This window comes from Nicotiana attenuata, chromosome 2, assembly GCF_001879085.1.
Source record: "Nicotiana attenuata strain UT chromosome 2, NIATTr2, whole genome shotgun sequence".
Taxonomy (NCBI): domain Eukaryota; kingdom Viridiplantae; phylum Streptophyta; class Magnoliopsida; order Solanales; family Solanaceae; genus Nicotiana; species Nicotiana attenuata.
The window spans coordinates 69526115-69550202 of record NC_031990.1 but is presented as its reverse complement, the minus strand read 5'-3'; the positions used below and the strand labels follow the sequence as shown (position 1 = coordinate 69550202).

At 37.7% G+C, this 24088-nt stretch overlaps 2 protein-coding genes and 1 long non-coding RNA gene across 3 annotated transcripts; all 3 read right to left on the bottom strand.

Annotated features, from left to right (window-relative positions):
• On the bottom strand, positions 6875–8483 carry LOC109220742. The gene is made up of 2 exons (XM_019385206.1): positions 8171–8483; positions 6875–7410 (listed from the first exon to the last, which is right to left on the bottom strand). Exons 1-2 carry the CDS (start codon positions 8481–8483, stop codon positions 6875–6877), a joined length of 849 nt encoding a protein of 282 aa, XP_019240751.1.
• LOC109223025 lies at positions 9343–10088 on the bottom strand. Its single transcript, XR_002067509.1, has 2 exons — positions 9870–10088; positions 9343–9585 (listed from the first exon to the last, which is right to left on the bottom strand). It is a non-coding gene; the product is annotated as an uncharacterized LOC109223025 (long non-coding RNA).
• LOC109223024 lies at positions 19933–21560 on the bottom strand. The gene is made up of 4 exons (XM_019387287.1): positions 21433–21560; positions 21064–21240; positions 20620–20808; positions 19933–20102 (listed from the first exon to the last, which is right to left on the bottom strand). Exons 1-4 carry the CDS (start codon positions 21505–21507, stop codon positions 19974–19976), a joined length of 570 nt encoding a protein of 189 aa, XP_019242832.1. The 5' UTR covers positions 21508–21560; the 3' UTR covers positions 19933–19973.

The window sequence follows — 24088 nt, the reverse complement described above, 5'->3', positions numbered from 1 at the left end:
GCTCATCTCTCTCCTTAGACCAATCTTTCACCAACGTTGTTAGTAAACAACGCCGTTCCGCAGATTCCCCTAATTGAGAATATCCGTCCCAATACCAACCTTTACTCCCATATTCAAATTTAGATCTCCAAGAGGTCAGGCCATGACTAGCCCAAAAATATGGGCCATAAAAATCTTCTGTCAACCAAGCGTCTTCATCAATAACCTTACTTTCGTATATTACATCCCCAGACGTCATCTTGAGAGAACTAGAAACACACTAAGAGAAAATCAAATAGTTATAAAAATAAAATATTTACAAAAAGAGAAGGAAAAAAGAAAACTTGTAAAGATAAAAGTAAAAGTCTAATCTAGAAAAATAGTTAATTTCTAAGTCCCCAGCAACGGCGCCAAAAAGTGTTCGGCCAAACGCACACGCAAGTATTCGCGGTCGTCAAGTAATAAAGAGAATAAAAGTCGGATGTCGAACCCACGAGTACTTGTGATTAACTATTAACTAAATTAGACTATTCTAACTATCTAAACAAAAATTAAACGTAGAAGTATTTGATTGTAAACTAATTAAAAAAAACAAATAGTAAACTCTGAATAACAGGATAGCAGATTTTTATGTTATCAATGCGAATAAAACGATCTAGAGTTATGTGATATCTAACAATCATATTGTATTCTTCAATTGAATTGAATAATTAATTTATCTGGTTTATTGGTTGATCGGGTTAATATTGCTCGTAAGAATCGGTCGAGTTCTTACTCGGCCATTCAAGCTAACCTAACAACTATGGAGTTAGAATCAACAAGAAAGCATTTGTAATTCGTAAATCAACCAAACAAGGAAATTAGGCATATATATCCTAATTAACCTCGAATCCGTTCCTCAATGCCCAGGTTCAAGAACTTGCTCTACTCAATCCTATGTGCAATCTTGTGATGACCCAAAAGGCCTTCACTTGTTTTAGAAATAAATTCAGTGTTCCGAGGCCTAAAAACCTCCTTTTTACCTCACCTCGATTTGCGTGCGTGGTCCGGACCTATATCTAGAAAGCTTACTATGTGTGAGAAATAGAAATTTCTAGAGTTAAAAATTTGATTATGGTTGACTTTGGTCAACATTTTTAGCAAACGGACCCAGATCCGTATTCCGACGATTCCGAGAGGTCCACAGTAAAATATGGGACTCGGGCGAATGCCCAGAAATGAATTCCGAGGTCCCAAGCCTTAGAAATCAATTTTTGAAAGAAATTATTTTGCTGAATTATCTAAGAAATGAAAAAAAGAATTAATGTTTGAAATCATTGGTATCGGGCCCGTATTTTTGTTCCGGAGCACTGGTACAAACTTGTTATAGTATTTAAAATGATAACCCTGAAATTTGGAGAAAAATGGAGTTTATTTGACGTGAGTTGGACTTTCGGTTGAAGAGTTATGAACTTTAAGTGTTCTTGATGAAAATGTTGAGTTGTGGGTTCAATTCATGGTATTACATGTTATTTTAATGATGTGATCACATGAGTAGGTCCATATGATGTTTTAGAGTTAGTATGCACATTTGGTTTGGAGTCCCGAGGGCTCGGGTGAGTTTCGGGTAGGTTACGGGATGTTTTAGGCTTAAAACATAGCTGTTGCAAGTTCAGAGAAGTTGCAGATCTATGAACCCGCCAGTGTGGTCCACAATGATTTTGTGCTACCGCGGAGGGGCCTTTGCGACCGCAAAGGATTTTGTGCGGTCCGCGGTGAGGAAGAATCCGCAGGTTCACTGGTCTGACTTCGGAAGCCTATATCTTTTGATCTACAAGGAATTTTGAGATGATTCAAAAATGAAAGTTGTATCCCTTTGTGTCTAGTTTCCAGAAAGGTATATAAATCGCAATTTGGATATATATAGAGAAAGTTATGGCCAAAATACTAAAGCATGTCACTGCAGTCAACATTCTCAACGGTGAGCTCCGCGGCCGCAATCCTTTTTGTGCGGTCCGCGGAGAGGGTCTGAGGGGAGTATATTTAAACGGGACTTTCAGTTGTTTTTCACTTTCCAAAATCCTAAAAACGTGAGAGGTGATTTTCCAAACACTCTTTCTTCTCCAAAACATTAATAAGTGATTTCTAACTCATTTTCTTTACTCCTTAACTTCTTTTTACAAGATTTCATCCTAGAATCTACTGTTTTCATGGTGGAATTGGGAATTTTAGGTCAAACCTAAGAATATTAAAATTTTGGGATTTAGACCTCAAATTGAGGTCGGATTCCAAAACCAATTATATATCCGGGCTCGGGGGATGAATGGTAATCGGGTTTTGGTCCGAATTTCGAGTTTGGACCAAGCGGGCCTGGCGTTGATTTTTGACTTTTTGGGAAAAACTTTAGAAAACTTATTTCCATGCATTATAATTGATTCATTTAGCATTTATTGATATAATTAAGTAACTTGTGGCTAGATACGAGCGAGTTGGTGGTGGAATCAAGAGGTAAAGCGATAGTTGAGGCTTGAATTGTGTTCGTGGCATCGAGGTAAGTGTTTGGTCTAACCTTAGCTTGAGGGATTACGAGTTGTGTCCTATTTGCTATGTGTTATTTGTTGAGTACGACGTATAGGCATGGTGATGAGTATCTATACGTTGGTGTCAAGCATGCCCGTGAGTCTTATATTATGATTATTATGACTCCGTTTGTATTGTTTATGCTTTTTGTGATGATTTCTATTGTTGGGAAAAGTTTGTGGAAGTAATGGTGATATTTGAACATTGAGGAGCATTGGCTCAAGTCGTAAAGTGAATTGTGAAAGAATAATTGGTAATTGAACCTTATAGAGCATTGGCTTAAATTGTAAATCGAGTTGTGAAGTAAATGTAAAAAAGAGAAGAGGATTATGGTATTGTTCCCTTGCCGGGACGTTGTTGCTTTAAATATTGTTCCCTTGTCGGGATGTTGTTGTTTTTAATATTGTTCTCTTGCCGGGACGTTGTTGTTTTGATATTGTTCCCTTTCCGGGATTTTATTGTGATTCATTTATTTCCTTGCCCTTATTGTTTGTGATTTTTGTTTGGGTGAGGAAGAGTCTAAAGCACGAAGGGTGATGCCGTGCATTATTTTGGTGAGAGAGTGTTAAAGCACGAAGGGTGATGCCGTGTATGATTTTGTGAGGAAGAGTGTAAAAGCACGAAGGGTGATGCCGTGCCGCACGATGTACCATTTTGTGCCGCACGATGTACCATTTCGTGCCTTTATATGAGTGATTATGTGAGGTACAAGCACGAAGGGTGATGCCGTGCCAATTATACTGATTTTCATGGTGAGGACGAGAGTAAAAGTACGAAGGGTGATGCCGTGCACTTGTCCTTGATTTTCCTGATTTTACTAGTAATTGAGTTATGGTGTTCTTTACGCTTACTTACTGATTTCCTGTTGTTACTTGATTTTATTGTGATGTTATTGATTCCCTTGCCCAAATTGCTTTATGATTGTTGCTTGGATGAGGAAGAGTGTAAAGCACGAAGGGTGATGCCGTGCATTGTTTTGGTGAGAGAGTGTTAAAGCACGAAGGGTGATGCCGTGCACTTGTCTTTGAATTTCCAAATTTTTATTTATAACTGAGTTATGGTTTCTCTACATTTAATTGTTGGTTTTCTGTTGATACTTGTTGTACCCCGCAGCATGATCCCCCTTCCTATCTTCAATTGAACTATGGTGATCCTTATATTTATGCGTTGTTCTTCTGTTATTATTCGATGTCCCCGCAGCATGTTTCCCCCCTCCCATCCTTAGCTGTACATTTCTGCTTGTATTGTTCCGCCGTATATGATTTAACTGCACAGGTTTATTTTGGTAGTCTGGTCCTAGCCTCGCCACTACTTCGCCGAGGTTAGGCTAGGCACTTACCAGCACATGGGGTCGGTTGTGCTGATACTATACTCTGTACTCTTTTGTGCAGATCCCAGTGTTCTAGATTTCGGACCGCAGTGAGATTGCTGCTTCTGGTTCATCAGGCGACCCGAGGTAGTCCTGCAGGCGTCCGCAGGCCTTGACGCCTCCTTCTATCTATTATTCCTGTTTCTTTCATGTATTTTCAGAGACAGTGTTGTATTATTTCTTTCAGACCTTTATTTGTAATACTCTTAGATAGTCTATAAAATTGTGACACCAGTCTTGGGTAGATTTGTTATGGAATGATATTTGCAGTATTATTAAAACATGAAATTTAATCTTCCGCTTAGTAAATTTTGTTGATTGTTAACTGTTGGTCCTTAATTGTTAACGTATTTAGAATGAAAACAAGGTAAATAATTCAGTTGGTTGGCTTGCCTAGCTTTTACTAGTAGGCGCCATCACGACTCTCGAGGGTGGAAAAACCGGGTTGTGACAAATCTAAAACTCCCACTTTCGAGTTCAATTATAGATTCGTAAATAGTATTCAATTGGTGATCAAGCAATCAAATAATCAAGCGCAACATTGAATAAATAAACCAATACGATAAATCAAGAAATCAAAATTAATTTCCGAATAACAATAGTCATGAAAGAACCACAACGTAGAATGTGAAGTTTAGCTCCACATAGACATGGTAGCAAAACACCAAATCATATAAAGAAACATAAAAGTTACTAAGTTTGGCGGAGGAAAGATGAAATCTGATGAATTCTGGCCTCCACGGCGGCTCCGTGCTCTCCCTCCGTCTAAAGTTTGTCCACTCAAAAATATTCTCCCCATCCAAATTAGGTTTAGGAGCCCTTTTATACAAGTTGGGACCGTGTAGCGCCGAAATAACCATGTCCCGTGTAAAATAGGATACTTCCCCGGCTCTTCGTCCAGTCCAGTGCCTAGCGCTGGACCTGGCGCAGAAAGCAGTGACGATTTTGCCGTTTTTTCCCCTTGCTGCGTTTTGAGTTCATTCTATATATTACTCTTTTGTCTTCCATTTGGGGGGACAAAACCTAAAGGGTGTCCCCCTTTGTCTTATTATTTTTTTTAATTTTCTTTTTGTTTCTTCTGTGTTTTATTTAAATTTGCTCTAAATCTCTTCATCATCATAGTGCTTTATTCCCACACAGCTAAAATATAATATTAAGCACAAAATAATATAATTAATACTTAAAGGACGATTTAAAGTACTAGAATATGAGGTAATAATGGGTAAAATAAATTGTTGTGTTTGTTCCTTTAGTTTCTAAAGTTAGGGGAACTTTGTGCTATATATGGTTATTCACAATACATTAACAGAGAAGCATGGTTAGTGATCACACAAAATCCCACGAACTTCCAATTTGCTAAACCATTACACGATTGCCTTAAAATCGGAGAACAAAGAATGTCAGTTCATAGACATTAAAAAAAGTCATCAAGGTTAGTCCATACGAGAACTATTGATTGTTCCGAGAAGATCATACTTCTTAGTTTTTTGCTATACTTAATCAAAGAACGTCAATACCTGATGCATTTTTTGTAAACAAGGTTGTTTCACGGGAAACTAATGAAGGTATGAAAAATATGAATGGCTAACAGCAATATTGATCATAGAGTAAAATATTTTATTATAAGTTTCTGACTGATGTCTACAATTCTTTATTTCCTCCACACTTCTGCACACACAAAATAAGCTATCAATACCCTTATTTATAATAGTAGAAAACCTATTTCAACTAGAAACAGAAAAGCCTATTTCTATATTCATTCTAACTGCAAATCCTATTTAGACATGAATTAAATAAACCAATTCCTAAATAACTACGGTTTCCTACTATAACTTTGAATTAGTTTTCCAACATATAGGATTTTTGTCTATGGGTTCAGCATTTAAAGTTATGGGTTCATATCAACTATTCATTACAATTTTAGTAATTTTTTATTCATAAATTTATGGTCCGCGTTGAAAGTATTGGGTTCAGTTGAACCCGATGGTTTTATACTGCATCTGCCACTGCTCAGATGAATGAGTGTCCTGAAGCACTTTTCCCTTGTTGTTGTACTACCCGCTACACTCCAATTAAACCTGTTTGTTTCGACAGCATGAATCAAATCAGCATTTATTTAAGTATGTCTGCAGAAGACTGGAATATCATCCTAATAAAATAATATATACAAAGACAGAGAGATGGAGCAACTGTAAAGGCCTTAAGATAGTTCAAAGAGGAAAACATAAGGTTCAGAAAGTAAAGCTTCAGAGAACAAAAGAAGAGAAGTTCCATCTAATTCTGTATTTACAGCAATTTGTATTTGTTGTATCCCTCTGATCATTGCCCTTCGATTTGTCATCATTATGCACAACACTCCGATCCATTAATGTTTATTACCACATGAAAAAGGAATCCTCTTACAATGATTTGGAGTTGGTTTTCCACGCAGGGACTTTAGGGCTTTTGATAGCGACTTTTCAACTGTTAAACGGTTGGCAATTACTCAAATACATAATTAGTAGGATTTTCTAAATGGTGTGACTTTTCAGCAGGAGAAGATATATGTTTTTAAATTTTTTAGATAAATTGTCATTCTAATGGAAGAGATGTGCTAGGTAATTAACTGGTCAATGGACTTCTATAATATATGTAGATTGCCATATTAAAAACAGAGACCTAACTCATATTATCAGTTAAAGTTAAACTATCTCGCGCCTTTTCTTTTCCCAACTCAAACGATTACGGCTTGTAAACTAAGGAAACATCAAACCTTTTTCCATCTAAATTTAGGATTATTATATTTATAAAAAGAGTTCCAAGACCACTTACTCAAATACAGAGGCGGATCTAGAAATTCGGGACGATGGGTGCGCCATTACTTTCAAGATTAACATTTAGTTTGATAATATAAAATTTCACAATCACAACAACTTACCGAGCAAAAAAATAATTAGTTTCATTATCACAAAAACAAATATTATCAATTTACAATTGTACTCGACGAGTTTTCATACTTTGAAAACGATCAATAATAGCATCATTATTTACAGGTGCAAATACCTTACGCTCTATATTGCAAACTAAACAACCATTCAAAAACTCTTCACTAATGCTATTACGTAGATCACTTTTTATGAGCTTCATTGAGGAGAATGCCCTTTCCACGCTTGCAGTAGCAACAGGTAGAATCAAAGTCAACTTCACAAGTAAATAAATATGACACCAAGTTTGATCCAATTTCGTCTCTGCCATCACTATAGCAAGATCCTTCATTCCCTTCAAGTTGATAAATTTGCTATGAGGCATTTGAGCATAGACAATGAAACTATCAAGCTGAAAGCGGAGATCTCGAAGCTTGTTGTCATCAAACTCACTTGGATAATACTCGGCCAACTTCATTATTCTGTCTTTGTCAAAATTAGCAAATGAATCAATCGGATTCAAAGAAGCCATACCAAGGAGTAAGTCACTAGTCACTACATCAAAACGATTATTTAGCTCATGAAGCTGCAAATCAATAGCTGCATAAAATATTTCCACACTAAAGTGATGTGAATATGAAACTCCCGACCTCTTTCATTTCGATCATGGATAGTCTTCATCCATTTTGGGGATCATAATATCATGTTTACCACAGAACGAGTAAACTTCATTCATCAAGAACTTGAATTCACTTTCTCTCATAGTCTGCAATCTTATCTTTGCAAGGTCAAGCAACCTCATAGCATTGACTATGTCTTGATATTTCTTTTGTAAAGCTTTGTTCAATTCATTTGTAAAAAGCAACATCTTGAACATCAAGTTCAATCAAAACACAAACTGAAATTCTTGAATATTACCCAAAAGATTTTTTGCTGCAAATCTATCAAGAGAAAGAAGACTATCTTGTTGCATATCTTTAAGCACGTTAACAATCGGAGAAAATATAATCAAGAAATTTTCCAAGGTCTTAAAATGCGAACCCCAACGAGTATCACCCGGTCGTTGGAGCCCACGTTCTTGATTCAATCCTTGCCCGGTAAGTATTTCTCCAAACTTAAGTAATTCTTCCAACTTCTCTACTTGATGTTGTCGAAGTATTTCCCTGCGTTTAAAAAATGCTCCAATAGTATTCAATGTGTTAGTGACAACATCAAAAAAATTATTCACATCCGGATGCTTTTTAGAAAGAGCTACAAGTGTTAATTGCAACTGATGGGCAAAACAATGAACACAATAGGCAGATGAAATATCTTGTAAAATTAAAAGACTTTAGGCCATTTATTCTTCCTTGCATATTACTAGCTCCATCGTAACCTTGTCCACGTAGCTTGGATGAGCTTAAAGAGTGATCCAAAAGCAAATCATAAATTGTTTTCTGTAATGATAGTGCAGATGTATCATTCACATGGACAATATCCAAAAAGCGCTCAATCACCTCCCCTCTTTTGTTAACATATCGTATAACAAGGGTCATTTGCTCTTTATGTGAGATGTCCTTTGATTCATCAACCAATATCCCAAAAAAGTAATCATCCAAATCTTGGATAATAGCTTTAATTATTTCTTTAGCACAAGCATCCACAATATCCTTTTGAATTGCTGGACAAATCATCATATCATTTTTTGGAGTTTTATGTAATATTACCTTTCCCACATCTAAATGTTTATCCCCATGAAATTCCAAAAGTTCAAGAAAAGACCTTTGTATTCGGAATCTTCACTTTCATTATGACCACGAAATGACAATCCGTTTCTCAAGAGAAATCTTACCACATCAACCGAGGCATTTAAACGTATCTGATGATCACTTTTTACTTTCTCACTTTGCTTATGAAAAGAATATTGAATCGATTGTTCTTGATTTATAAAATCTTGCATCCTATTAAAACATTTGTGATGGATACTACTTACTTTCCCGACATGCGTTGTAAGTCTTTCCGTATCCTTGTTCCAACCCTTAAAACCATCTTTTGTAAATGCATCTCCCGCTTTACCGCGACTTTCAAGTTCATTCTTAAACAAATAACAACACAAACAAAATACAGCATCACTTTTTATGCTATATTCCAACCATTGAGAATATGGACCCTTAAACCAATCGAGATTAAATTGACGTATTTTGTTCCCAAATTTAGTTTTAGGGAAAGCATGGCCACTCGGTTGACAAGCCCCCTTTTGAATATAATGTCTCCTCACTTCATCTCGGATATTAGGGCATACTGAAGAATCGGTATTCTTTCTATGGGATCAGGATTGGGAGATCCTAGCTCAAGAACACTATCAACATTTGATGGAGGGGATAAGATTGTCCCTCTTTGGATTTCAGGAGCTATATTCGAACTAACAGAAAGCCGACTACTACCATTGGAACTTGATTGGCCAATGTTTGAACTGATCACAAATTTATCCATTTTGATGTTCCTACAAATTTAAATATCGCTCATCATCAAAATTCAAATTCATAATAAAACTAAAGGAATCACACTTTTTAATTCATAATAAACAAGAGGAATCACACCCCTTCTGTATTCAAGAAAATAAGGGAATCACACCCTTTCAAACATAATAAAATAGAGGAATCACACCCCTTTCAAGTTCGATTAAAATAAAATGAACACTTAACAGTTCTTCTGCAACTTTTGATAATTTTAACTTTGAGATCAAACGGAAGTGCTTGCCCACTGCCCAGTTCTTCACTTGACATAATCCTGAAACTTTTATATTAAAAGAACCTTTGTTGAAATAAAACCACAAGAAAGAATAAGCTCTTAGGAGCACTTTGTGTATTATGCATATTTTATTAGCTTCAATAGAGTAAATCATATACAATGTAATTCAATATCAATAAAAAATGATTAGCTCAAGAAAAGTTATCAAAATAAATCCAAATTAGAAAAAAATCTCCTTCGTTCAGTAGTTACCGGAAAAAAAAATCCCAAAATCGGAATAAACCTACAAGAAAACTTATTAACTAGTTTAGAAAAAGATTGGACCTTACCTTGGAGAAATTGGAAAATAGCATTGCACAAGCAGTCAGAGAGTAAATGGAGACAAGATGTCAAGATTAGCTTTAGCTTTTAGAACAAGAGACAAGAACAAATCAAAATAAGAACTAGGGTTTTGCTTCTTTTATTTTTTAACGTGTGACCTTTTGGGATAAATTGAGATTAGGAATTAGGGAATAATTTTGATATTTGGGAATTGAGGAACCGTGTGGATCTGTCATCTCTGTGTAGAAGTTGGGCACTGATATATCTTATAGGATATATGAAACGCTGCGTTAGAATAAATAGAAAGAGAAAAAAAAAGATTTAAGAAAAACAAATAAATAACCAAAAGCCAAGCAGGGATTCGATCCCTTGCCCTTAGGCAATTAGACTTTTAGGAATAAGAAGGCAAAATCAGTGCACCACTTCACCCTTTTTGACCATGGGTGCCATCAAATATATATAACTACTTTTTTGCAAATTATGTACATCATATACATATTTTAGCCGAGGGACCATGGGTTCACGTGAACCACATTTTTCACAGTAAATCCGCCTCTGCTCAAGTAATCATACTTAAAAATTTGTTATTTGACCAAGAGAGAAGTTCTAATACTCTGCTTAGTTATTCGTGATGAAGTGTCAAAAACATCGTGGGAAACCTCGTAAGGGGCTGAAAAATAAAAATGGAACTATTATTAGACATCTCGGGTTTTCTCCTAAAGATATTCCTAGGAAATCTAGGACAAAAACAACCGTAAAAAATATTTTGAAGAAGGATCAAAAGTTTAATCCATCAACTAATCAGATTTGCTAACGGAACGATACTATTACAAAGAGAAAAGAGAAATAGAATGGTGTGCAAAAGCCAAACATTTATTACTGTAAACCAATTACAGAATACGTGATTCCAGGACCTATTCCTCATCTTGATGCATTGATGTGGGATGAAGATATGTTTATCAACTTTTGGGATAACATTCCAGACTTGGATATATAGACAGAGGCAGATGTACCATATACATACTTGTTTGCAAGTGCATACATTGTATAATTAGAGGCGGATTAATTACCATGTACACATAAATGTGGAGTTTAATTTATTGGTTTTTATGCCACCTGTTTTATTTTAAAGTCTCTGATTGAACATAATTTTTGAATTTATTGAAAGTAAAGCTATGATGGGATCTCCATGTCTTCACCTTATATTTCTTGTGTTTTGATGATCTAACAAACTTATGTTTTGATGATCTAACAAACTTACTGTTAAGAACCAGATAGGGAACTTCACTCACTTGGTACACATTTCAAATGAACGAAGTTCAGTTTGAACTCCAACTAATGAACTACTACAAAGAGGAATACGACAAGGACATTATCCCTTGGTGCTCTCTCACAGAAGTACAAGTCAACAACTGGAACACAATTGCAGAGAGTGACAGCCTGCTACTGTTCACGCGATAGTGCAGCAGTTATTTCCCATTGAAGAGGCTTGTACTAAGAATTGACATCATCCTTGTGATGTCTTTGGTAGTATAATAACATGATGCAAGGCACAAGATATTAACTTGAGCATTTACTGATATTCTCTCATTCTTTAAAAGAGTCAATCTAGCATTGAAGTCACAAGTGTATCAAGAACAAGAAGACAACTCCACTAAAGGATCAGTTTCACAATGAGTCTATGTGTATCCGTAGTTGAGTTGTAATCTTGTTATTTGCTCTTCATTGTAACTCCTATCTTGCTTTCTAAGAAGCTGTATTTTAGGAAACCCAAAAATCACAAACCTTCTAAGTTTGTGTTGTGACTAGAGTTAATCATAAGATAAAGTCTTTGTAACTAGTTAGTGACAAAGTGGCTTTTGGTAAGTGTACTACAAGTTAGTTGAGTTAAAGTCTTTGTAATAGAGTCATTACAAAGTGGCTTGTAATAGTGTGATTACAAGTTAGTGAAGTTGAAAGCCTACAATTGTAGGTCGTGATTTCTGTCTCCTTGAGTGGGATTTTTCCACGTAAAAATTCTGTGTCTCATTTACTTTCTGCTTCCTAGTATTCTTAGTGGAAAATCATAGAGGACCAGGTACTCTATAGTTTGGTGGACTCATATAAACTAACAATTGGTATCAGAGCAGGTTCTTTCTAAAAGGTTAACACCTAGAAAGGATCTCAATGGCTGCTCCACCCAACCTTGAAGAAGGACAATGAACCTACAAACCTCCTAGATTCAATGGTCAGTACTACGGCTGGTGGAAGACTCATATGCATGATTTCATAATGGTTGAAGACTTAGAATTGTGGGACATCATCAATGATGGTCCACATGTTCCTATGAAGAAGCTTGGAGAAACTGGACCAATGGTGCCGAAAGACAGAAAAGAGTACAGTGATATTGACAGAAAAGCCGTAAAAAGAACTATCGTGCCAAGAAAATCTTGGTATGTGGTATAGGACCTGATGAGTACATGAGAGTCTCAACCTGTGATTCTGCCAAAGAAATATGGGAAGCATTGCAAACCGCACACGGAGGAACTACTCAGGTTAAACAGTCCAAGATTGACATGATCACCACTAAGTATGAGCTCTTCAGAATGAAGGACAATGAGTCTATACAAGATATGCACACTAGATTCACATCCATCATAAATGAGCTTCATTCACTTAGAGATGTTATTCCCAGAAACAAGCTTGTAAGGAAAATTCTCAGTGTTCTACCTGACTCCTCGGAGAGTAAGGTGAATGTCATCACTGAAGCTAAAGATTTACAAACTCTAACCATGGATGAGCTAATTGGTAATCTGAAGATATACGAGATGAAAAGAATGAAAGACAGTGAAAGGAGAGAGCCAAAGAAGGAAAAGAATCTGGTGCTCAAGGCTGAAAAGAGTGACCCAAGTGAAGAAGATAGTTATATGGCCTATCTTACTAAAAGGTTTCAAAAGATGGTTCGAAGAAATGGTGGTATACCAAAGAGGGGCAGTTCAAGTAAAGCAAGGAACAGTGATCTCTGTCACAAGTGCAGAAAGCCAGGGCATTTCATCAAAGACTATCCACTTTTGAAATAGGAGCAATAGAAACAAAACCCTGACAAAGCAACAAAAAGGAACCCGGTGCCAGACAAATGATTTGGTTGAAAAAGTGCAGCTGACAATATTGTGAAGCAGGCTCTTGCTGCTTGGGAGACTCCTCCAGCGAATCAGAAAGGGAACCAGATGCAGAAAATAGCTCCATGATGGCAGTAGAAACTGAAGCAACAAAATATGACTCACTGTTTGCACTGATGGCTCAGTCTGACGAAGATGAAAAGGATGAAGATGATGAGGTAAATTTCAGGGATGTTCAGAGAAATCTGAAATCCTACTCTTCTAATAAGTTAAGGTCATTAGCAAATGTTATAATTGATGCATATTATAGTCTTATTGATGATAGGGAGATCTTGACCATAGAGCTAGGAGATGCTGAACAATCTAGAGATGACCTGGTGGTCTGTGTAGTGGATCTAAATGAGACCATAGCCAATCTTGAAAAAGAAAAGGAGGCTTTTAATGAAAAAATAAGCAGTGTAGAAAATGAGATAGATGAGTTGATGGTAGTGGTTGTTGATTTGAAGAGAACCATAGAAGGCTTTAGCAATGAAAAGCACACTCTAGAAGAGAAAATTGCAGCTACTGAGCAAGAGAGGGATGCCTTTTTAGTGATAATCACTAACCTAGAGGAAACTATTGAGAGACTCAAATCAGAACTTAGGCCTGAAAGTATTGAGAAAGGGAAAGAAGTAGCCAGTGAGTCACACATCAAGCTTGAAACAGAATTGAATGATGTTAAAACTAGTCTATGTGGTGAACTTGAGAAAAATAGGCAGCTTCAAGCTGAACTAAAAAAGGTAAAAATGGATCTTGAGAAATCTCTCAAGTGGACCTGGTCCTCTGATGCTGTCACTGCCATGTACTTCAACAATAGTGGAAACAGGCAGGGAATCGGGTCTCAAAAGGAGAAAACTCCTTACAACCCTCATAACAAGTATGTCACAATTCCTGATAACTGGCTTTGTACCCATTGTGGGAACAATGGGCACTTCAAAGAAAATTGTCAAGCCAGGTTTCAATCTGTTCAGAAAAACAAAATTTTTTCTGACAAAGTGACTACTAAAAAGGGACCAGGTACCACTCGCAAAAATTGCATATTGCCTGCATGGACTAGAAAGGCTCTTATCCACCTTTTTCCTCATTACAAGGGACCCAAACTAGTTTGGGTTCCTAAATCTAACCCATAATTGAGATGTGCAGGGAACAGTGAGAGGAAGCGGACTACAATGGATCATGGACAGTGAATGCTCAAAGCACATGACTGGAAACACCATGGATTTTCTCTTACCGAAAGCCCTGCAAGGAGGGGATGTACCCTTTGGAAATAGAACGAAGGGGTACATTCTAGGTATCGGCAAGAAAACAAGGTAGAAGTTCGTGTCTAAGCTGTTGATATGAGATGCTTGAATGCAGTTGACAATGATTAGAAGACTTGGCATAAAGGATTGGGGGCATACAAGTGTCTCACTTCTGGATAAATTGATGAATAAGGACACAGAAACCATTTGAACTCCTTCATGTTGATTTGTGTAGTCCTATAAGAACACTAAGCAGGAGTAAAAAAAGGATCTTTGTGATTGAGGATGACTACTCAATATTCATTTGGGCACTATTTCTGAGGACAAAAGATGAGACTCCGAGGTATTTGTGAACTTTGTCAAGAAAATCCAAGTGAAGATGAGATTTAAAGTAGCTTACATCAGATCTGACCCTGAAACAAAATTTGACTACGCAAGGACTCCACAGCAAAATGGTGTTGTTGAAAGAAAGAACAAAACTCTGGAAAACATGGCACTGACAATGTTCACTGTCGGTGGAATAGCAAAAATTTCTGGGCAGAGGCAATAAACACTGTGTGCTACTTGATGAACAGGTGCATGATCAGATCTCTCCTGAACAAAACCCCCTATGAGTTGCTGGCTGGAAGAAAACCCAAGTTGACTCACCTAAGAACATTTGGGTACAAATGCTATGTTCTCAAGAATAGAAAGGATCGGCTTGGTAAATTTGATGCCAAGAGTGATGAAGGAATATTTCTGGGGTATTCTTCTCAAAGTAAAGCTTACAAGATACACAACAAGCGAACACAATGTATGGAAGAAAGTGGTCATGAGATGTTCAACAAGACTCCTTCTAACAAGGAAGGAAACAGTAATGATCAAGATAATGAACCACTTTTGGTTCCTGGGAGATATCTGATATTTCAAATGGCAAGGGTAATATGATGAGTCAGATGAAGGAGACAGGTAAGGACAATGAAACTTCTTCCTTCACTTCTCAAAAGGAACCTGGTACTTCAATTATTATCAACTAAAGCAGAAGAAAGAGTTGGAGATGTAGTGCAAGAGACTTCACAAGTAGCAAAACAAGAAGTGCAGGGAAACGTACTGAGTTCCTCTACAAATTAAAATCTCAGCTCCCATGAGGAAATGCACCATTTTGAAGGAAACAAAGTTATCTAGCGGTCAAGAAGAACACATCTGGAATGACTCATTCAATTGGTTCATCTCATTGGATACGAGGAAATACAACCCAGCAGTTCTCTCAACAGCGGAAGCAGACGCTCTTAACTTGGAAAAGAACCTGGTCCATGAAGAGGATCAAACTGATGCATGTCTATAGTTGTCTCAAAAATAATGTAAGGGGGACTTATCTGTATGAGACTTTGCTGCCCAAGAACATCAAGTTGCAGATATCTTTACCAAAGGCATTGAGCGAGGAAATTTTTTGAAAGAAACATGGTGAAGCTAGGGATGTTGAAGCCTAATTGAGAACCTGATACCTCATCAATTGGCTATGAAAATCTCTTTCAGGTAAAACTAGCTAAAGTGTTTTCTTGCCAAACCTAACTCATATCGATACCATTGCAGGTAAACACGCATGAAGATCATAGAAGCTGAAGGTACAATGATGAACTGCGAAAGAAGAGCTGCTAAAATCTTTTTAAAATCGTTCGAGCATTAGGTTCCTGTACCACAGGTTAGTAGTAATGTGTTGTCTTGCATGCTTTCTCAAAAGGGTTAACAAAATTAATTCAACTGCCACATCATCCAACTTTTCAAAGTTTGCATGTCATGTCTTGTCTTTCAAATCCCTTCACCTCCTCTACACGATAACATTTTCCCACAAACCTACCGCCATTTTCAAAACCCTTCAGAACTCGTTTCTCTCTTTTCTCATCATTAGCTCTTCTTCCCATAAAACTCTCTTTCTTTCTCACAGCAAGTCATGAAACTTCACCTCTTGTGTATCCCTGTGATCCTCTCTTCATTTCTTTTTCACTCAACCTCCTTACCAAATCCTCCTACAACGGCAATCGAACGATCGCTTACTTCTTCCACCATTAACACTACTCTCACTCCCTCATCATCCTTAAAATCATCACCTGAAATTCACTGTTCCATTTTTCCCAATGCTACTGCACCCACACCTGGTCCCTCCTGACTTTCTATTGTCTTTTCTTCTCTATCAAACTTTGTCTTCCTTCCATGTGTTGAAAACCCCATGTATTCTCATTCCTCTGATCTCACCAAAGAACACTCAGGATGTGTTCCCTCTCAAGTGTCAGAGGTCTCTGAGGATGATCCTGATCAATATCTGAACTCCTCCATTTTGGACTTAGTTGCTCTCACAGAGTCACCAGAAAAGGAAGCAGCACACAATATCATGGCTATTGTTGCTAGGAGTCTGTTGAATGAAGGAGCCTATCCCTTGTCTGAGTATCATGGGGAATATACTCTATTCCTAGGCGATGAAAGAACCACGGTACTCTTCGAGTCTCTAGTCCATGAAAAAGTCACAGAAAAACCTATTGAAGTACCTGATCTCTTCCAGATAAATCAACTTAGGAACCTCATGTTTATCCTAAACCCTTGGAATTCTCTTCCAAGTCACCCACTTCCAAGTTGCAGCAGAAAGAGGCTTACGAGTCTACCTTGCATAAAGGTAAGAGCAGTGTCAAAACAAAAAGGAAGAGGTCGATGAAACAAGGGGAGTTTGTGACTAACAAAAGTATTCCAGTGGCTGAGAATGACAAGGATGCTCTAGAGGAACCTAGTTCCTTGGTAAAAGGATCTCTAAAAATCCAGAAGTCTGTAGATGGAGCTTCCGATGAAGCTATTGAAAAACAAAGTGAAACATTCGTGAAGGGTAGTAGTAAGTCTAAGAAGAGTGTATCTGAGCAAGCTATATCTGAAGGAGATACTGTGGGATTTGTAAGTTGGAAAGGGAAATCTGTTGAAGAATCTAGAAAATGAAAACGGGAAACTGTAGGGGAACCTGGTTCTCTGAAGACCATACCCAGTGACAGTGGTCTTTGGCAGGAGAGATTGAGAACTCAGAAAGTCTTGTGGGGTCGTATGTTTGATCCGGCAATCTCAGAGATGGCAGGTATGAGGCAAATTCTGGAGATAGTGGAATTTTAGCAATGGGAGCACTTGTTTCAGGAGAACATGCCTATAGTGTACGAAGATGCGGTACAAAATTTCTACGCATCTGTTTTTACTGTTGAGGGGGATCACATCTGTGTGCTAGTAAATGGAGTAGACATTGTACTTGATGCTTCAACATTGGGGAAGGTTCTCCAAATTCCCTGTGAAGGAATGTCCTCTGTCAAAGGTGTATATGGTGCTAATTTCAGGAGAGCTATCATGAAAGAGCAAGCTATTCAGCAGGGGGAACAGGTTCATAAAAAAGTGCTACTTCCTGAGTATCAGCTTCTCTTTGAGCTGGTTAATAAGGTATTTTTACCTCGCTCTGAGAGGCGGTCTATTGCTACAAAGTCTGATCGATCTGGTTCTAATAGAAGATCTTGATGAGTTTTTTCCGATCAACCTGCCAGCAATCATGACAGATCATATGCAAAAGGTGGCAAACTTTAAAAGTGGGAATCATGGGCTTCCATATGGATTCCTCCTCACTCAAGTGTTTAAGTTTTACAAGGTTCCCTTGGGTAATCCCAGAGTGGGCACACGCAAGCAAACCTTCTCTAAAACTACTCTGGAAGAATGTGAGTGTGTAAAAAAGGTTGGTGGAAACATTTTGACTATTTCTCAGCTGATCAATGCTCAAAATGTTGCTTCTGAAGAGATCAGATAGTTGAGGGCTCAGAACGCCATACTGGAAACCCAGCTTAGTCAAGCTGTTAAAGGACCCGATCTCATTAATTTCACAAATGAAGAAGTTGACCACTTGACAAAAGAAAATGATAAGCTTCGCGCAAAACTGCTCGAGGAGCAGCTGTCTGCAAATGCCCGACTGGACCTAATCTAAAGACACTTGCTGCTCTCCACCCCAGTCTTCCTCTTCTAGTGCCCCTTAGATTCCTCCTTGTGATCAGTCATCTTATGTTATGATGTTTTGTGGCTGTTGTTTCTATTTTTTCTTTATCCTTTTACTGATGGCATGCTGGATTTCACTGTTACTGCTCCTATTTTGCTCATTCCATTGTTCATATCAATGAAACAGCTCCTATTTTTGCTTGCACGTTATTGTTTTCCTTAGGCTTCTCTTTTCTGTCATATTGTGTGTACATATGTGGCATGAGTTGACTGTACTGGACTTCTTTATGTTGTTTGCCTACTTGTATATTTTTACTGATGCCAAAAAGGGGAAGATTGTTGAAACGGGGGACCTAATTAAGGGGGAATAAAAAGCAAAAAGTCAGGGGGAACTTGGTGACCAATTGATTGAAACAGGGGATCTGATTGAGGAGAAACTTTGGGTAGTTCCTGGTACCTCATCTGGTTATTTATGCTCTAAATAGATACTATCAATGCCTAAGTTTTTCATCATCGAAAAGGGGGAAATTGATGGGATCTCAATGTCTTCACCTTATGTTTCTTGTGTTTTGATGATCTAACAAACGTATGTTTTGATGATCTAACAAACTTACTGTTAAGAACTAGATAGGGAACTTCACTCACTTGGTACATATTTCAAATGAACGAAGTTCAGTTTGAACTCCAGCTAATGAACTACTACAAAGAGGAATACGAAAGGGACCTGATCCCTTGGTGCTCTCTAACAGAAGTACAAGTCAACAGCTGGAACGCAATTGTAGAGAGTGACTGCCTGCTACTGTTCATGCGACAGTGCAGCAGTCATTTCCCATTGAAGAGGCTTGTACTAAGAATTGACATCATCCTTGTGATGTCTTTGGTAGTATAATAACATGATGCAAGGCACAAGATATTAACTTGAGCATTTAGTGATATTCTCTCAAGCTTTAAAAGAGTGAATAGCATTGAAGTCACAAGTGTGTCAAGAACAAGAAGACAACTCCACTAAGGGATCAGTTTCACAATGAGTCTATGTGTATCCGTAGTTGAGTTGTACTCTTATTATTTGATCTTCATTGTAACTCCTATCTTGCTTTCTTAGAAGTTCTATTTTAGGAAACCCAAAAATCACAAACTTTCTAAATAAGTTTGTGTTGTGACTAGAGTTAGTCATAAGTTAAAGTCTTTGTAACTAGTTGTGATAAAGTGGCTTATGGTAAGTGTACTACAAGTTAGATGAGTTAAAGTCTTTGTAATAGAGTCATTACATAGTGGCTTATAATAGTGTGATTACAATTTAGTGAAGTTAAAAGCCTACAAATGTACGTCGTGGTTTTTGTCCCCTTGAATGGGATTTTCCACGTAAAAATCCCGTGTCTCTTTTACTTACTGCTTCCTAGTATTCTTAGTGAAAAATCATAGAGGACCAGGTACTCTAAAGTTTGGTGGACTCATATAAACTAACAAGCTACTTAGGAGACATTTCATCACACTAGATAAAAGTTCCATCCCTACACGCCAACATCTTGCAATGGAGCTAGACATCTTTAATGTGTTAGGTTGATTATACATAATTCACCTTGAACTTGTACCGAATTTACAGTTACGCATTTAAACTTTGTGAGTGACCAAATCCACTCTTGTAATTTCCCAATGTACTTTAAAAAGATACAAACGACAAAGAGTGATCCTGGAAACCAACATGCTTAAGGTTACGATAAACAAAGGTTCTAAACATTTCACATATCACAGTTCAACATCCCAGTAATCGGAGCCAGCCAGACCACTTTTTGTGGGATTTCCTTCTCTTAATCCTACTCATGCTAGTATTTTGTTCTTTCTTTTCTGTCAAAGATACTGCATTAATGGACAAGCTTTTTTCCTGCAGATCAACAATTTCAATCAAGAGTTAAGTTATTTACACTATCATATAAATTGACCTACAATAACAAATTAATAATCTTCATATCCTGCATGTTTGATGTCATACTTGAAAAGAGAGTGAAAAATTATTATAACCAGTTAATTTGCAATAATATCGTAAAATATTTTTGCACTATTAACGTATATTATTAACTTAAATCCTACTGATAATATGATAGTTTAGAAAATTAACTTGTTATACACAATCCTTCTATGGTAATCTCGTGGTAGTCCTATTAATTAAACAGATAAATTCTACCAGTAGTATGTATATTCTATAAGACACAAATCAAATACATATTATTAACATGATAACTTTTTCAATTGTGCAACTCACCAATTACTAAATAGACATTAAGAAGTGATGGACTAAAAATTCGTTAACTGACACATGCATAACAAGCTTATATTACGCGTATTAAATTTCGTGAAACGTGCGATAACTAGCTAGATGTAGCATATTATTTTTTTTGTACCTCAACTGCAACAGCAAGAGGGTCTTTGATATTCTCATGGAGATTTTCTTTTTCGTCCTCGTCCTGACCTGTAAGTACCGTAGAGGTAACTGAAGTATGCCCTGACTTCTCTAAAGAAGAAAGTACACCTGTTGATGAGCTCGACCCTGACAATTTTCCTTCATCCATATCTAGGCTTATCTGGCTTAACTGCAATAGAAAACCAAATATTTTTTACATTATGATTGCATAGAACTTAAACTACTTTTTTAAAAACTTTTATATACGTGCAAAAATATTTTGACAATATCGTCCTATAAAAGACAATACATGTAACTGTCCAAAAAACAAATGGAACCAATAACATGAACAATAAGGCAAGTAACAAGCTAGACAATATGTTAAATTAATTGATAGTGTAAAAATTCATTACTGCCAGTATATGTTACTATATCTTTGTTAAACCTGCAAAACTCGAGTTTCAAGGACGGAAAGTCGCTCCATGAGTGTGCCTTTGTGATGAACTTGTTCCAGAGCAGAGGATAGAGTCAGAGTCTTGCACTGATCCTCTGATTGTACTTCCTCTTTCTTATTGGGAGAATGTTTTCCTGAAAGACCATGTTTCTCTTCTAGAAGCTGCAGCTGCATCTCCACGATTTCACAGTTAGTTAGCAAAAATTATTTTACCCTTAATGACAAGTTTTTATGGCTAAACAAATGTTAGTAACATTTAAAGTCACAATTTTAAAAAAAAATTATTTCTTTCTTAAATTCCGTACTTGGCCGAAAACTACCTTAATTTGATATCTAGTGGAGGAAGAAAGATCAACTTACGAGACGATCAAGTCGATCTAATCGTGGAAGAGCAGGCAAGGAAGAAGCCAAGTCTTGATTTTCTTGTTGGATCATAATGCGGACCAAACAAGGGCCTTATTTTTCTCTACTACTATAATAATATACGCGTACAAATTTATGAATATATAATGTTTTTTTGTGCCAATATTGCTATCAAGTCTCTCTTTCTTGCGTATAAAAGAAGAGAGAGAATATATGCAGAAATGGACACAGAGAGCTTCTGGAATCTGAACAGTGATAGCTAGCTAGCTTTTAAAGAAGTTGGTGATACTTAAGAGCAGAAGCCAATTATTAACAATGGGGACGTGTGGGTATTAAATGACAACCAACAAGCCATACCCTTTTGTCCAATGGCGAATCCAGAAATTTCCTTAAGGGTGTTCAAACTTGAAAGAAGTGAAAAAAAATTTTCAACAAAAAGTGTTTAATATATGTTATATACTCCTAAAACCCAATATTTTATCTATATATGCAGTGTAATTTTCCGATGAAGGGTACCCTTTAAGACATGTATCCTCGCCCCTACTTTTGTCATCTTAATTTGCTCTTCAACTTGCAGATTTTTTTTTTAAATTTTTAATTCTTATCTTATCATGAGATATATTTCATGATATCTATCATTCTATCTGAACGACTTGCCCGTTCGCTTGCTTCCTGCCCTTTCTGCGAGAACAATTATATCTTGGCAAGTCAAAGTTTGTCGCTTTGTGTAAGTTTCTAAAAATTATTGATCCTAATTAGCTAACTTTCAGCGAAAGAAGAAGCTCTCACATAAATACAATTGTTCTATTTCTATGATCAATAAGAAATGTCAGTTTTACCTGAATAGAAGATACAGGTTGGCAATATGATATCGGTTAGCTATTAGGAGAGACCGCCATTGCTAGCATTTGGTTGGGTATGTCATGCATTTGCATCAATATATATGTATTCACGACATACAATTACACGAGCATACCATGCATATTTGATTACTATGAGGTCGGATGCCGGCCATGGAGGCTATCAAAGTTTCAGTGTCAGGTGGTATCTCTATTACTTTTTTTTTACATCAGCTATGTATGATTCTACTTTCTGCCATACATACTAGTACATTTTTATTCGTACTGATGTCCCGTTGCCTGGGAACACTGCATTTTTGTTTCATGAGTGCAGGTCAAGGTAGGGACTATGATCGACCCCTCCGTTACGATTTTGGGGTTCAGCTGAGAGTTGGTAAGCTCCACCTCTTCCTGGAGCTTTCATAGGATGGTTACTTTTGTTGTACAGTTTGGGTATAATCGGGGCCTTGTCCCGACAGTGCTTATGATACTCTTAAAGGCTATTGTGGACACAGTATTCTGGGTTTCTTTTTGCAGCTTCCAGTCTCCAGCCCATAGGCTTGGCATGTATATATATGTGTGTAGGCATGTATGTCTCCAGTCGCAGCCTCGTCGGCCAGCTAGTACTTTATTGTTTTGGCTCATCTACCTTTGTTTATATGGCTTATTGTTATTCAGGTCATGACTTTAACGGTCCAGGCTTAGTATTTCAGATGTTGTGCTGCCCGATCTGTTGGGCCCCCAGTTTAGATAGCTAGTATGTTTAGTGGCTAACTCGATCGAATACAGTATCGAGTGCCAGTCGTGCCTCCCCTAGTTTGGGGCGTGACAAACTTGGTATCAGAGCAGGACGTATCTCAGGGGATCACAAGTCGTGTCTAGTAGAGTCTTGCTTATGGGTGTGTTTTGCACCACACTTATAATCAGGAGGCTATGAGGCATTTAGGAATGATTACGTTTCTTTCGATTAATAGATTGTGCTATAGAGCGATGTTATAAGAAGATATGAAATCTAAATCATGCTTTGTGTTTCTTATCGAACAGGCTACCTACGCTCAGGAGATGGCGCAGCGAGAGATAGGTATGGATCCGGGGGAAGGTACCAGTCGTGCCCCACCGTGTCAGAGGGATAGATTTCCCTTAGAGGCACACAGTGAGTCTCCAGTGCCCCTAGTTTCAGCTTCCCCAGCACTTGTTGGAGCCCAGGGAGATGCAGTACCCCCAGCCTCACCAGTTCCATTAGTACCTGAGGCAGCTAGAGACACAGGACCTCCAGCACCTATTGTTCCCCATCAGAGACTGGGGAGCAGGGGATAAGGGAGGCAGTTCAGTTGCTGACTAGGATGGTTTCTATTCATGAGCGACAGCTAGAGTCGGGAGTAGATGCCCGGAGAGATCGGACAGGAAGCTTGACGGTACGAGAGTTTCTTCACTTGGCCCCTCCATTATTTACAGGATCCAGTTCCATTGAGGATCCCCAGGACTTTATAGACCATATGTATAGAGTATTGAGGGTGATGCATGCCTCCGTCACCGAGGCTGTGGAGTTGGCTTCTTTTCGACTACGTGATGTAGCCGTCCTATGGTTTGAGGCATGGGAGAGATCTAGAGGACCTGATGCTCCGCCAGCAGAGTGGGGGGACTTCTCTGAGGATTTTTAGCCCATTATTTGCCATGGGAGGTTCGGGAGGCCCTTCTTGACCAGTTTCTTAGCCTGAAGCAGGGGATATGAGTGTGAGGGATTATAGCCATAAGTTTAGTTCTTTGGCGAGGTATGCACCAGATATCGTACGTACCATGAGGGCTAGAGTTCA